Source organism: Penicillium roqueforti (assembly GCF_015533775.1).
Source record: "Penicillium roqueforti strain LCP96 04111 chromosome Unknown scaffold_14, whole genome shotgun sequence".
Lineage (NCBI taxonomy): Eukaryota > Fungi > Ascomycota > Eurotiomycetes > Eurotiales > Aspergillaceae > Penicillium > Penicillium roqueforti.
Genome location: NW_024067578.1, coordinates 384,293 through 396,439, shown reverse-complemented (window position 1 = coordinate 396,439; position 12,147 = coordinate 384,293). Strand labels below are relative to the sequence as shown.

General features: G+C 50.4%; 3 protein-coding genes across 3 annotated transcripts; 2 read left to right on the top strand and 1 right to left on the bottom strand.

The window, feature by feature from the left end:
• Nucleotides 1-486: 486 nt before the first annotated feature.
• LCP9604111_5770 (uncharacterized protein) lies at nucleotides 487-2,130 on the bottom strand (the record flags this gene model as incomplete). The annotated part of the gene is made up of 1 exon (XM_039073617.1): nucleotides 487-2,130. The coding sequence occupies one exon, from the start codon at nucleotides 2,128-2,130 to the stop codon at nucleotides 487-489; it is 1,644 nt and encodes a 547-aa protein (XP_038928281.1).
• Nucleotides 2,131-5,614: 3,484 nt separating this feature from the next.
• LCP9604111_5769 (KH domain protein) lies at nucleotides 5,615-8,838 on the top strand (the record flags this gene model as incomplete). Its single annotated transcript, XM_039073615.1, has 6 exons — nucleotides 5,615-6,043; nucleotides 6,130-6,411; nucleotides 6,462-6,923; nucleotides 6,978-7,302; nucleotides 7,355-7,719; nucleotides 7,777-8,838. 6 exons carry the CDS (start codon nucleotides 5,615-5,617, stop codon nucleotides 8,836-8,838), a joined length of 2,925 nt encoding a protein of 974 aa, XP_038928280.1.
• A 699-nt stretch (nucleotides 8,839-9,537) lies between these two features.
• Nucleotides 9,538-11,672, top strand: LCP9604111_5768 (glycoside hydrolase family 2 protein; the record flags this gene model as incomplete). Its single annotated transcript, XM_039073614.1, has 3 exons — nucleotides 9,538-10,940; nucleotides 10,996-11,409; nucleotides 11,492-11,672. The coding sequence occupies 3 exons, from the start codon at nucleotides 9,538-9,540 to the stop codon at nucleotides 11,670-11,672; spliced, it is 1,998 nt and encodes a 665-aa protein (XP_038928279.1).
• Between the last annotated feature and the right edge of the window lie 475 nt (nucleotides 11,673-12,147).

Here is a 12,147-nt window from a genome sequence, read left to right as displayed (position 1 = left end):
AGATCGGCTCCCGGAGCACAGCCTGAGTACTCCTTGAGCACGCCCTGATTCCTACTATGTGTTGATTATAATGGTGTAGCTCTCTTGGTGGGGATTGGAAAGTAGAGTGTTGCTGGGCTTATACCCTGTCGAAGAATATGATTATGTTATCTAGAGTGGTTGTTGATATATGTATGATCCAATTGTTGTATTACTTGACTTAGATATATATTCCTCAAGTGAAATCCATTGGATATCGCATTCGTATGTGTCAATTATTGCTCCAAGAATAGAAGAGAATTTCAAAGTTGTCATATTCATGTATTGTAGGTTCTATGTGAGCGAACTAGCCAAAGTCCTCGGACGGTATAAAAGATAGTGTCCGGCTGTATAAAGATAGTGTCCGGTTGTAGTACTTATGCCCACTCATCCCTACTCAGCAAGGCATCATTAGACCAGCAAGGCATCATTAGACCAGCAAGGCATCATTAGACCAGCAAGGCATCATTAGACCAGTCTCCATTCCCTCTCCGTTATCTCCCTGAGGGACAGCAGGACCGCAGACGACGGCACGAACAGCCCGATCGTCTGATTGCGCACAAGCCCAAGACTAACCAACTGCCCGGCCCACTGCCAGCCGCCCATAGCGTAGCACGGCATGAAGACACCAGCCCCAGAGTCGCCAGTGCCGCAAACTGGCTCTGTGGCCTCACTCAGCGGGTATAGCGTCAGCAAACGGGCCACCATTACCGTCGGGTCCGACATGTCGGAACTATCAGCAGTGCGGGCACGGAACATCTTCGACTCGAACGGGCCGACACGTCCGGCGCTGCACCCGGTGCGCGCCCCGTCCTTGTAAACGATCGCGCCGGCATCCGGATCGGCTGGTCCTACTATGTGGTGCAGATTGAATGTGGCTGGTGGACGTGGCGCCTCTTTCGTGACACTCAAGAGCTCTGTCATAACGTCTGTCCCCCGACTGTTAAACCACCTCCCATTATGGCACTCCCATCCGTCTGCAAGGCGTACAAGGGCTAAGTCGCTCCGCCAGCCCTGACTATTGACCCCGATATCGCCATGGACCACAGTGCCACATGGCTCCACCCATGCCGATAATAGACGCGCGCGACTCTGACTGTCTGCCTCAGAAACGGTTTTGAACAACTCACTCAGGATGTCAAGCCCTCCGGGCGTTATCACCTGGGTTTGTTTCTTCTCTAAATATGGTAGTACATGATACGCTGTGAGGGCATATTTTTCCCCGTCATCATTGTTGCTGGTAGGGGCGAGAAACACCCCAACAGAACCCTTGGACTCCTCCTTCTGTAGCGAGATCGATTGACCATGGCTAAGGCGGCCTGGGTGTTGCGGAGGGCGCAACATCAAGTTCTTGCGTAACACAAAGCTGCGCTGGCTCGCCTCCCAGCTTTCCAGTCCAGCGAGTCCCAGGATATCTTCGGCATCGGCTGCCGGGCCGGCCATCTCGCGGATCTGAGCATTGAGCACAATTGTGGGCGTATCCTGGTCGGGGAGGACCGCGAGTAGCGCGGCCGTCTCGTCGGCGCTAACGTGAAGGCAGACGCACTCGATCCACAGCCTCTTCCAGCCGAACGGGCACCGGGTGGCGAGCACGGTATGAACAGTGCGGTCACGGCGTAGTAGATTCTCGATGTAGGTTAGGTCGTCGTCTAGAGGGCGTACCGGCCCGCGAGTCATCGATGGGAGCATCGGGAGCATATCCGGATCGCAAACAACTTCTTCCGGGAGGGGCTCCCTACGCTGTGTCATCATGTCCAGCCAGGTGTCCTCTGTATCAACCAGTCGCTGATTGTATCCCCGCGGGCCGTCGAGGATGGCCATGGAGCGCCAGAGATTGGGCTCTCGATATGTTGGTTGTTGCGGGAAGACCTGCAGGCCCCAGCGGAGCAAAGAGGTCATCGTCTCCTGGTAGAGCAGAAGAGATATCGAATCGATAGGCTCGGGGTGTGGGCAGAGATCGGACAGTGGTAGGACAATGGTGCCATCATCGAGCGTTGCGGCGCTGCCTTCTGCCAGGGCACGGATTGCCATCAGCACGGTCTCGGGCGTTCGGGATGATAGAATGGTGCGGATCTTCTCTGCAAACTCGCGAAAGACTGTTGGCGTGGTCATCTTCTCCCGTTTTGCGTGTGGCGTCCAGGGAGAGTGTGCCCATTTGCCATTTGCCGTTAGGCTTTGTGGGTGTGGTTGCCCGCGAGGTGATTAATGCTCAGCGTTATGATGATAGATGACTCCAGTACGGGCTTCTTGGGCAACGATCAGGGGCAGGGGGGTAGTAGCATATACTTACAGCGGTCACAGCGGGGAATATCTAAGTTACTGTGGTTGTGGAAGGCAGGAGTCGCAGGACTCTACAGGAAGGCACGATCAACAAATGAAATCGGCTGGGCTGCATGTACGGTACGAGCCACAGGAGCGATCTATGGCACCAGCGATACAAACAGTAATAATTTACTGGCTCACTATACAATGATCAGCGAGCTGCTCTTGATCGCGCACTTTAGGCTCATGTCGATATGGATGGAGGTGGAGTCTCTATGGAACTCAACGTCAGTCCGAGTCCCGACTCCCGCCCGCCGATTCCCACCTCGACATCAAAACCCGTATTACCCTGTGTATTACCCAGGGGTACTGTATAGCGGCCCCAGGATCACTTCAAGTTCCTACCTAGGATTGGCTATTTCCAAAGATTGTTATATAAAAATTATGCAATAGAAAGTTTCTGGTAGAGAAAGAATCTCTGTAAGTTGTCAAACTGATTTCGGTCCTCCCTGTAACTTGAAATAGTTACAGTCAGTGGACATATGTTTTTACACCCCTAGCCCCACTCCCCTATGATTATATAATATACTGCCGGTCGAAAACCCCCATGAGTTCATACTGTAGGATCTTGTACTTCGCATTTTAGATAGGCGGTATACTAATATGGTGGCGGTGAACTGGGTGGGGCATTAAGGGTGTAGAAACTTATGTCCAGTCACTGTATTTTCTTTCGTAATGTAATTACAGAACTTTTGTCCAACATGCTCAGCCACGCTGTAAACAGATACGCCACAATACCCGAAGCACTGCTCCCTGACCGAAAAAGTGGGCCAACCGTATCACGTGCCTCGATGATGACTCAGCCTCCGGTAAAAAGGGCTCCAAAAACAGCGTCCCAGGTAGCTATTTTCAGAGCCCAATTTACCGTCAACTAGCATTGGGGTGAAATGAGGTATTGAGAACTTATACTGGTCCTTGATTTTCTATATAGTAGTAGCAAATGGCAGGATATAGCCATGCTAGATATTGTTGTAGTTGTGGTTGGGTTTAGGTATCGCCTTGCCGCAGAAAACAATAAATTTGCAGTGGAAACTTCCTTTCTACTGTGTTAATATTCCAATCAGCGTCTGCATTTGCCTGGCCTTAGTGCTTTGACAACATAGCCTGCCATCTTGGGTCCAACTTGTTTAGTAGTATCAATGCTCTATCGTATCTTAGGGTCACTACAACAATTGAACAATTAATCTAGAAGACCCTTCGATATGACTACCCTCGAGACACTAGAGCTTATTAACATTACGGGCATCATTAAATGGACCTAGGCACAATTTGCAATGGTTCAGGAGTAACGGGTGTTCATCATCAACGCTCATGTAGGGACATGAATTCCGAATTTGGTATTTTATAGCAAGTTGAAATAGTTGTGGTGCAATCAGCAACGTCTCACTCCTTTGCAGTTATTCTTATCGGGAAATTTCATGAATTCAGGCTTGAATTGACGGATTTCGCTATTAATAGCATGTGTTGTTAGGAAAATTGACATATTTGGACACTATCAATAATGCTGATGCTTGAGACGTTTGTTTTTGACATAGTTAACGGCTTACAGCAATCGTTGTAGTTTACCGATGTAGTCGAAGTACCACGTGTGAAGTATATAGTTCTGCGGTTGAAAAGTATATCAACTAGTAACGATCCGCCTAGGCTATCGATACTACACTCTGTGGAATAGAAAAAGGTACTGTGCTAGAGATTATGTTCTGAATAATTCCTGATGGTGAAGTGGCAAAAGTCGTAGTTATATATCACGCGGTCAAGTGGATAAGCCCCGTACGGAGTGCCAACTTTACATTTCCGACTTTCTTTGTCCGAGGAAAAGAAACAGTTCAAATCTTCACAAGCTTATTTTAACTATACACCAATTAATAGCCTCATTATCTTGAAGCTTGCTCTAAAGCCAAGGCCAATGTGATAAGTTCTCTCTGACTTTGAAACCGAGGACGGGATGCAGTCTGATTTTCAAAACCAACGGTCCAGTCGGAATTGTCGAGTCCTTTGGAGAGCTGAAGAAGTGACCCACTACTGCCTGTACGAGAAGATGACGTCTACCATTTGAGGGGAAGTTATTCCACCTGGGTAATAGTTCCAGTCCCCAGTTCATTGCAGAAAATACGCATAGCATTGCATATCATTGCATAGGATTTGTGTTTGGATGTATCGGAAGCGCAACAGTTTGTCCCCCGGCGCCGTGGAGCCCGAACATGTCAGAGATCAGAAGCGATCAGAATCCAGCTAAGGTATCAGCGGTATGATCAACCTTTAGCTCCACATGCCTGACCACCTGGGCAGGCTTGACCCCTCAGTTTTCCCAGCGTCCGGTCCAGCCGGTGGGCAGTGATAGGCGTCCTATCACCACCTGTAGACCAGTGGATTAGGATACGGCGGCATACAGGGTTCTCTGTCCCGGAGCCTATGAAAGGATCAACCTGTGTATGCTAGGTACGGTACGGAATGACTCGGATCCCGAAGTACCTGAGGCCTGTCAAAGCGCGTAGAAGGGCACTTTACTGTAGGATCTCATCACTTTCACATACCCACGTGATAGTAAGACAAAGCCGGTATGAGACACGGTTTCCAGGGACTCAAGTTCGAGATACCTTGCGATATTGGCCAGGTGGTTTATGCCTGTATCGGGTACTAACAATGGCTGGATTCCATTTGCCAAGAAGACCCTTGCGAATAGACATTCAAGATCCTGCATTCTCGATTGATGACAATGTGGATTCGAGAAAGAGATATCAAGTTAAAGACCCTTTGAGACCCTTCCCTAGCTAATGTCTTAAGGTCTCGAGTAAAAAGGGCATATAAATCGAAAACTGCAAAATCAAGTAGAAGACCCGCAAGGACTGACCAGACCTATTTTTTTTCCCTATTGTTTTTGTTAGGCTTCCTTTTCCTTTCCTAGTTTCTTTTTATATTAAGATATATACACATATTGTATATTTGTATATTTATTCTGATCGCATTCGCTTTTGTTCTCATATCGTATTTAGAGGCGTTGGTTGGCCCCATCGATCTTCGTTTCCACCATTCCCGGGTCGAATCGCCCACACAGGTCATTCCCATCCCTGTCGAGAACGGCCTGATTCCTTCCCACATCTCCCCCCCCCCCAACCCAATCCATCCACTCTCTCCCTCTATCCCCTCGACTCGCTCAAGGGGTTAGAGATTTCTCTAACTAGTCATGCACAAGATATCCAACTTCACGGGCCAAGCCCGTCATGGTTGGGAACGAATGACGCCGACTTTCGGGATGTCCAGACCTCACACCGATATGGCTTTTCGCCGACCACACGGTGCGCCGCCCATGACACCGCCGACCAGCATCGATCCCACAGTCAATCTGTCCTTCAACGTTCCGTTCTCGTCCACACTAGCCGGCCCCGATGTCGAAGATGTGCTCCACGCCAGCCCCGGTGCCCTCCAGCGCTGGACTTTCCCGGAAGGCACACTGGAGGGCACATCGGTGCATCAGCTTCCCGTCCACACAAATAATGTCGAAGGCTTGCAGAGATTATGTCGGAAGATCACGGAAGAGAAAGGAGGACGGGTGGAAGCTACACTCACAACCTCCGAGGCCAAGGCTGTGCCCTCGCTACAACGCCGGCCGAATGGCTTGGTGACCAACGTCTGTGTCACAGGAGATGGAGATATGGCACGCAAGATGCGGGCGAGAATCTTGAATGAGACCCCGATCATGCTGGTACGTGAACGAATTTTTTTGGTTCCGGCGCCAGCAGTATTTTCATGTCCACGGACATCCCTTGCTAACATCGGACCGTTCGCTAGCGATGTGCCACTGTCGATGTGGATATGCATCTGATTATAGATGGATCGCCAAAGGGAATCAGAGCTAGCGTCCTTGAGCACCTGGACACTTTAGCCGCCTACACCGGAGCCGATATTTTCCTACTGACTCCCAAACTCCATGATGCGGATAGTGCGGTAGTTTCGTCATATGGCTATGCGTCGGATAATGGCTTGGAACAGCGCTTCAGGGTTGCCATTTACGGTGATTTGGAGAGCTCGGAACATGCCAAAACCCGGGTTCTGATCATGATTGACCAAATAGTACGTCTTTGTGTGTGCGTCGTGAGGCAGGCGAACTGACCAGAAACCAGCTCAAACGCCACGTGGATGCCATCAAACTGGACTCGACTATGCACACCTTGGTCTGTGGTCGCACTCGCAAGAACATCAAGCTCATCGAGGCTGCTACAGGCACCGCCATTTACTTCCCTCCACCTTTCCCGCAAATTTTCGGCTACATACCCCCCGGTGCGAATCGTCGAAGCGAGGATGAGGTTTACATTACAGGTGAGACGCCCGAACAGATTGCTCGCGCCAAGCAGAAGCTGCGAGAACTAGTGATGGGAGTCAAGATTTTTGTCAAGGATGTGGTTGTCAGCTCAAGCAAAATCGACAATATCTTACTCGATCGTCTGGATAAGGTCCGGAAGGTGATGGAAATGAACGGCTCTTATGTTCTTTTCCCGCAGCTTGGTAGCCAACGCGGGCTTGTTCGGATTCAAGGAACCGAGGTGTTGCACGTTGAGCGGACAGTTCGGGAAATCATGGCTCTGGTGCGTCGCTTTGTGGTTTTTGGTGGAATGATTTGCTAATATTTGGATGTACAGGCTGGTCAATTCTATAGTGCCTCGTGGTGGATTATCATGCCCGACCCCGCCCAAGGTGGTCTCCGTGCTCCCTCAACTGCCGATATTCGCTCCATGCTATCGGATATCTGTACCAATTCGGAAGCGGAGGTTAGCTTTGACAATCTGACTTTCACAATCAACGGTTCCGATGATGCAGTCAAGGCTGCTATGTCAGTCATCAACCAGATCCCATTCGTGATGCGAAGTCAATACCAGATGAGGGTGAAGATCGAGTTAGCCAACGAGCACAAGGAGTTTGTTAGTGGCAAGAAGAACGGAAAGATCAACAAGATCATGGGTCAGAGTGAGTCTCACCGGACATCTACCTGTAACACGAGATACTGATTGGCACCCAGGCAATGTCCAGATCATCTTCGATGGGTTCAACGAGTACAACTTCTATATCGATGTGTGCGGCAACCAGTATGAATCGACCAAGAATGGCTTGGACTTGGTTGAGCAGGAGATGCCTGCATCGATCTCGTTCCACGTGCCTGACCAATATCACAAGCGGATCATCGGAATTGGTGGACAGCATATCCAGCGTATCATGAAGAAGTACTCTGTCTTCGTGAAGTTCTCCAATGCAATGGACCGCGGTGGCATGGGCAAGGAGGATGACGACATCAAGGTTGACAACGTGATCTGTCGGACCCCTGCTCGCAACGCTCAGAGTCTGGACCTTGTCAAGCAGGAGATTATGGACATGGTCGAGAAAGTTGTAAGTGCTTACAGTGGCCAAAGCTTTGATCTCATGATGGAAACTTACGATTTGCAGGATGCCGAATACGTCGCCGAGAGAGTCGTCATCAATCGCTTATACCATCGTGAGCTATTGGCACGTATGCCTGAGATTGAAGAGCTGGAGAAGAAATGGAACTGCAAGATCGAGTTCCCAAGCACTGAGCTTGCCAGTGACGTTGTCACTATCTCCGGCCCTGAGTATCAGGTCCCCCAAGCGGTCGACGCATTGCTTGGCATGGTGCCTGAGAGCCATGAGCTTCACTTCCAGAGCTCGGCTGAACTCCAGGAATACTTTAAGTGCTCCGATTTCCTCGCCGATGTTCGGACCAAGCTCAAGGAGCAGTACGAGGTCGATATCAACGTGGATGTCGGTACCGATCTTCCTACTACTCAGGAGGAAGGCTCCTCGTCTCCCACCCCCGGGCCTGAAGACCGTGTGGTCCTCGGATACACGCGCAACAACGCCGGTGGCCTAAAGGACGCCATTGACTTCTTGATCTCCCGTCTTGTTGCACATGGACTGGACGCAAACACCGTCAAGGGAGCTATCCCGCGCCCCAAGTCCGACTCGTTCGAAGAGTCGCTGCCCTTCTTCGACTCAAAACTCCTGCAGCACGCACCAGTGCCCCTCTCGACCGACTCGCCCACTCGGCCGAACTTCTCCGATGAGAGCAGCGAACGAGGCTCGATTTTCGAGCGCCTCCGCAAGCCCGGAAGCATCTCGTCCTTCTCCTCGTTCATCGGCCGCAAGAATCACTCCGCCTCACCGGGGTCGTTCTTCAAACACGCCTCGAGCAACGCCTCCAAGGCCTCACTCGTATCCATGGAGTCACGCGATAGCGGCTACCGCAACCCATGGAACGATTCTGGCGTGAACCTCCCCGAAGACGACGTGCACGTCCTGGGGAGCTCGCACAGCCACAAGAGCAGTAATAGCAATGGCTGGCCCACACGCTTCGACACCAAGTTTCCCTTCGGCACCGCGCCGGGTGACATGACGCCAAAGCATGACCCGCGTACTTCTTATGATAGTGGTCGTCCTAGCACTTCCAATTCTACTTCTGGATACCCGGCCCCAATTGGGCCACCGCGTTAAAACAAAAATATCCATTTGCAGCAGTATACCCTTTTTTTTGGTTGAGTTGTTTTTGTCTGTCTTTTTCTGCAATTATTTTCATTCCCAGCGTGTTTTTTCCGGTTCTCTTTTTGTTGGTCTTCTTGTTGATTGATACCACGGAACGCAAGCAATGAAGGCGTCAGAAAAGAAAGAGATATCCAAGATCTGCGTGCGATAGAGCAGGGAGAATGGTCTTGACCATATCCTGCCTCTTTTTGTCTTTTTTTTTTCTTTTTTTTTTTTCGCGATGCGCATTCGGAGGAAATGACGGGACTGGATAGTCTGAATTTGATGATACCAGGGCCATCTGGCCTCGACTTCAGAGGAGTTTTCCGACAAGTTGGGGTTTTATGTTGATGTTTTACTCTTTTGATATCCCCCAATCATCAATGAGATTTTGCCATTAGAAGACATTCTCCAATCTAAGTTGTTATGATGGAAGCTGCTATACTTGATGTTCTATCATCACATATAGATGTAAGTACCTGAATTCTTCAATATGCTTCTCATAGATAGCTTCGAGTGACATCGATACCTCGGTATGCCCCCGTGGCGAGTGACGTTATACGCGGGGTCGAAGTCAAAGCACCTCTCCACACCCCCAATCATCAAGTTACAACTCCCAAGAGACCATACAATCCTATTGAAACACACAGCTAAACACCTAGAACACCTAAAATGACAGCATCCTACCCTCGCCCGGACTTCCAACGCACTTCTCTAAACTGGAACACCCTAAATGGTCCCTGGACCTTCACCTTCGACGACAAAGACGAAGGCCTAATCTCACAATGGCAAAAGACCAGCCTGGAAGGAATACCTTCCCACCAGATAACAGTTCCATACGCCTTCCAAACCCCAGCCTCGGGGGTAAACCTCATCGAAGCGCACGAGGTAATGTGGTACGAGCGGCGCATCATAGACATCCGCACAGCCAATGAAAAGCAAAAAGGCAATAGACTACTCCTCCGCTTCGGCGCTGTCGATTATGAGTGCTCTGTCTGGGTGGACGGCGTCCTCGTCGGCGGACACCGTGGCGGTCATGTGCCATTCGATATAGATATCTCGGACGTCATCGCCGACGGCGCTACAGAAGCCCGTCTCACTCTCCGGGCTAGAGACTCGCCTTATGACATGACCCAGCCGCGTGGCAAGCAGTTCTGGGGCCCTGTTCCGGAAAGTATCTTCTACACGCCTACCGGCGGCATCTGGCAATCTGTTTGGTTGGAGAGCGTCCCGGCTATGCGGCTGCTATGTGGGAGTGGAGGGACGGTGATTCGTTCTGATGATATTGAGGGCGGGAAGTTACATGCAAAGGTTCAAGTTGCCGGACGCCGCGTTGGAAGTGCGGCGAAGGTCGAGGTTGAGGTTTCACTTGGGGGGCTAGGTATTGCAAAGGTGCACGGCGAGCTGCCGCGGGATAAAACCTTCGTTGCGCTTGATTTGAGTATGACGGTTACTGAAGCTGTGGTGGCACAGCTGAAGACGAAGAATCAGAAGCTGTTCGGTGTTGATGGAGTCTGGAGTCGGGGTGTCGCGCTCTGGGCTCCGGAGCATCCTGTTCTCTATGATATTACGCTTCGCCTGTTTGATGGGGCCGGGGGTCTTGTCGATGAAGTCCAGACTACGACCGGCATGCGCAGTCTAAACTGGCAAAATGGCGATGGAACGTTCCAGCTGAATGGGAAGCCGTATTTCCAGATGTTATTCCTGGACCAGGGCTACTGGCCCGAAACGGGCTTGACACCTCCGTCTTCAGAGGCCTTGAAGACGGACATCGAGCTAGCGCAGAAACTAGGCTTCAATGGATGCCGCAAGCACCAGAAAGTCGAAGATCCGCGCTTCTACTACTGGGCGGACCGGATGGGCTTCCTCGTCTGGGGCGAGATGGCAAATGCCTACGAGTTCGACACTGACTACGTTGAGCGGTTTACCAGCGAGTGGATCGAAGCCGTGAAGAGGGATATCAACCACCCATCGCTGATCACCTGGACACCACTTAATGAGTCGTGGGGTGTATCCGATTTGAAACACAATGTCGAGCAGCGCAACCACGTTCGCGCTCTGTATTTCATGACCAAGTATGGCCCACCCGATTTAGAGAAAATGGATGAACTAGCTAATACAAAAAAACAGAGTCCTCGATCCTAGCAGACCAATCAACGACAACTGCGGCTGGGAACACGTCCAAACAGACCTAACAACCTTCCACGACTACGGCGACTCAACCGACCTAGGCGCCGCATGCGCCACCATGACAGCGATCCTCGAGCTGAAAGGTGGACATGAGGTCTTCACCAAACCAATATCCTTATACGCCGGCTCTCTGATCGTCGACAAAGGCGCTCAGCATACGCCCGGCGCACCGGTGATCTGCTCTGAATTCGGCGGTGTTAACATCGCACCACCTAAGGACTCTCCTGCCGCCGGGGAGCGGGACTGGGGGTATACGACTGCGACCGACCCGGCAGACTTCTTGGTGCGATTTAAGAAGCTGGTTATGGCAGTTGTGCAACCGGGGCATATTTGTGGGCTTGTCTGGACCCAGCTGTATGTTGCATTCGTCGTTCCTGGCCTTTGGATTTGGGACCTGGGAATTTGTGCTAACATATTTCCTTTTACTTCGATCTAGGTGTGATGTCGAGCAGGAGGTGAATGGCCTGTACACCTTCGATCGCGAGGAGAAGGTTCCCGCAGAGAAGGTGAAGGAGATTATGGATGCTGCGAAGGATCACTACTACCGTCATACCACTTCTCACTCGAAGGGGTTTAGGAAGCTACTGGATCAGACTAAGCATTTTGTGAATCTTTAGGTCGTGCAATGCTCATTGTGGATTTGAGGGATATCCAGTGAGCGGCATCGTACCTCTTAAGACCGTAGTTATCAGCAAGAGGCCATCATGTTGAAGCTATCTGAAGATCAGAGATATATTATAGGTTCATGCGGTGTCGGGCTACCTAGTTCCACCCTAAATTCTTCGTATAATTGATGAATGAACAAAAGAACATCTAAAAGTGATTTAAAATACAAATTGCCCATGTAGTGATGTGATCGGATGATCTCTAAGAATTGCGGCCAGCAGTGGATATACCCGAAGTGTCGCTGGATAAAAAGTGCCACAGAAAATACTATAACGGATATGACGTTGATCCAATTCTATATTGAAGGGTGAAGATATAGCGCTTTGTCGATACCCAAGCACTCGATATATTCTGGAACGCAGGACACTGTGAGACCTAGTCAAGATAAGTCCGCGATGCAAGATTTAAAAAACAAAAGGCCCGAAA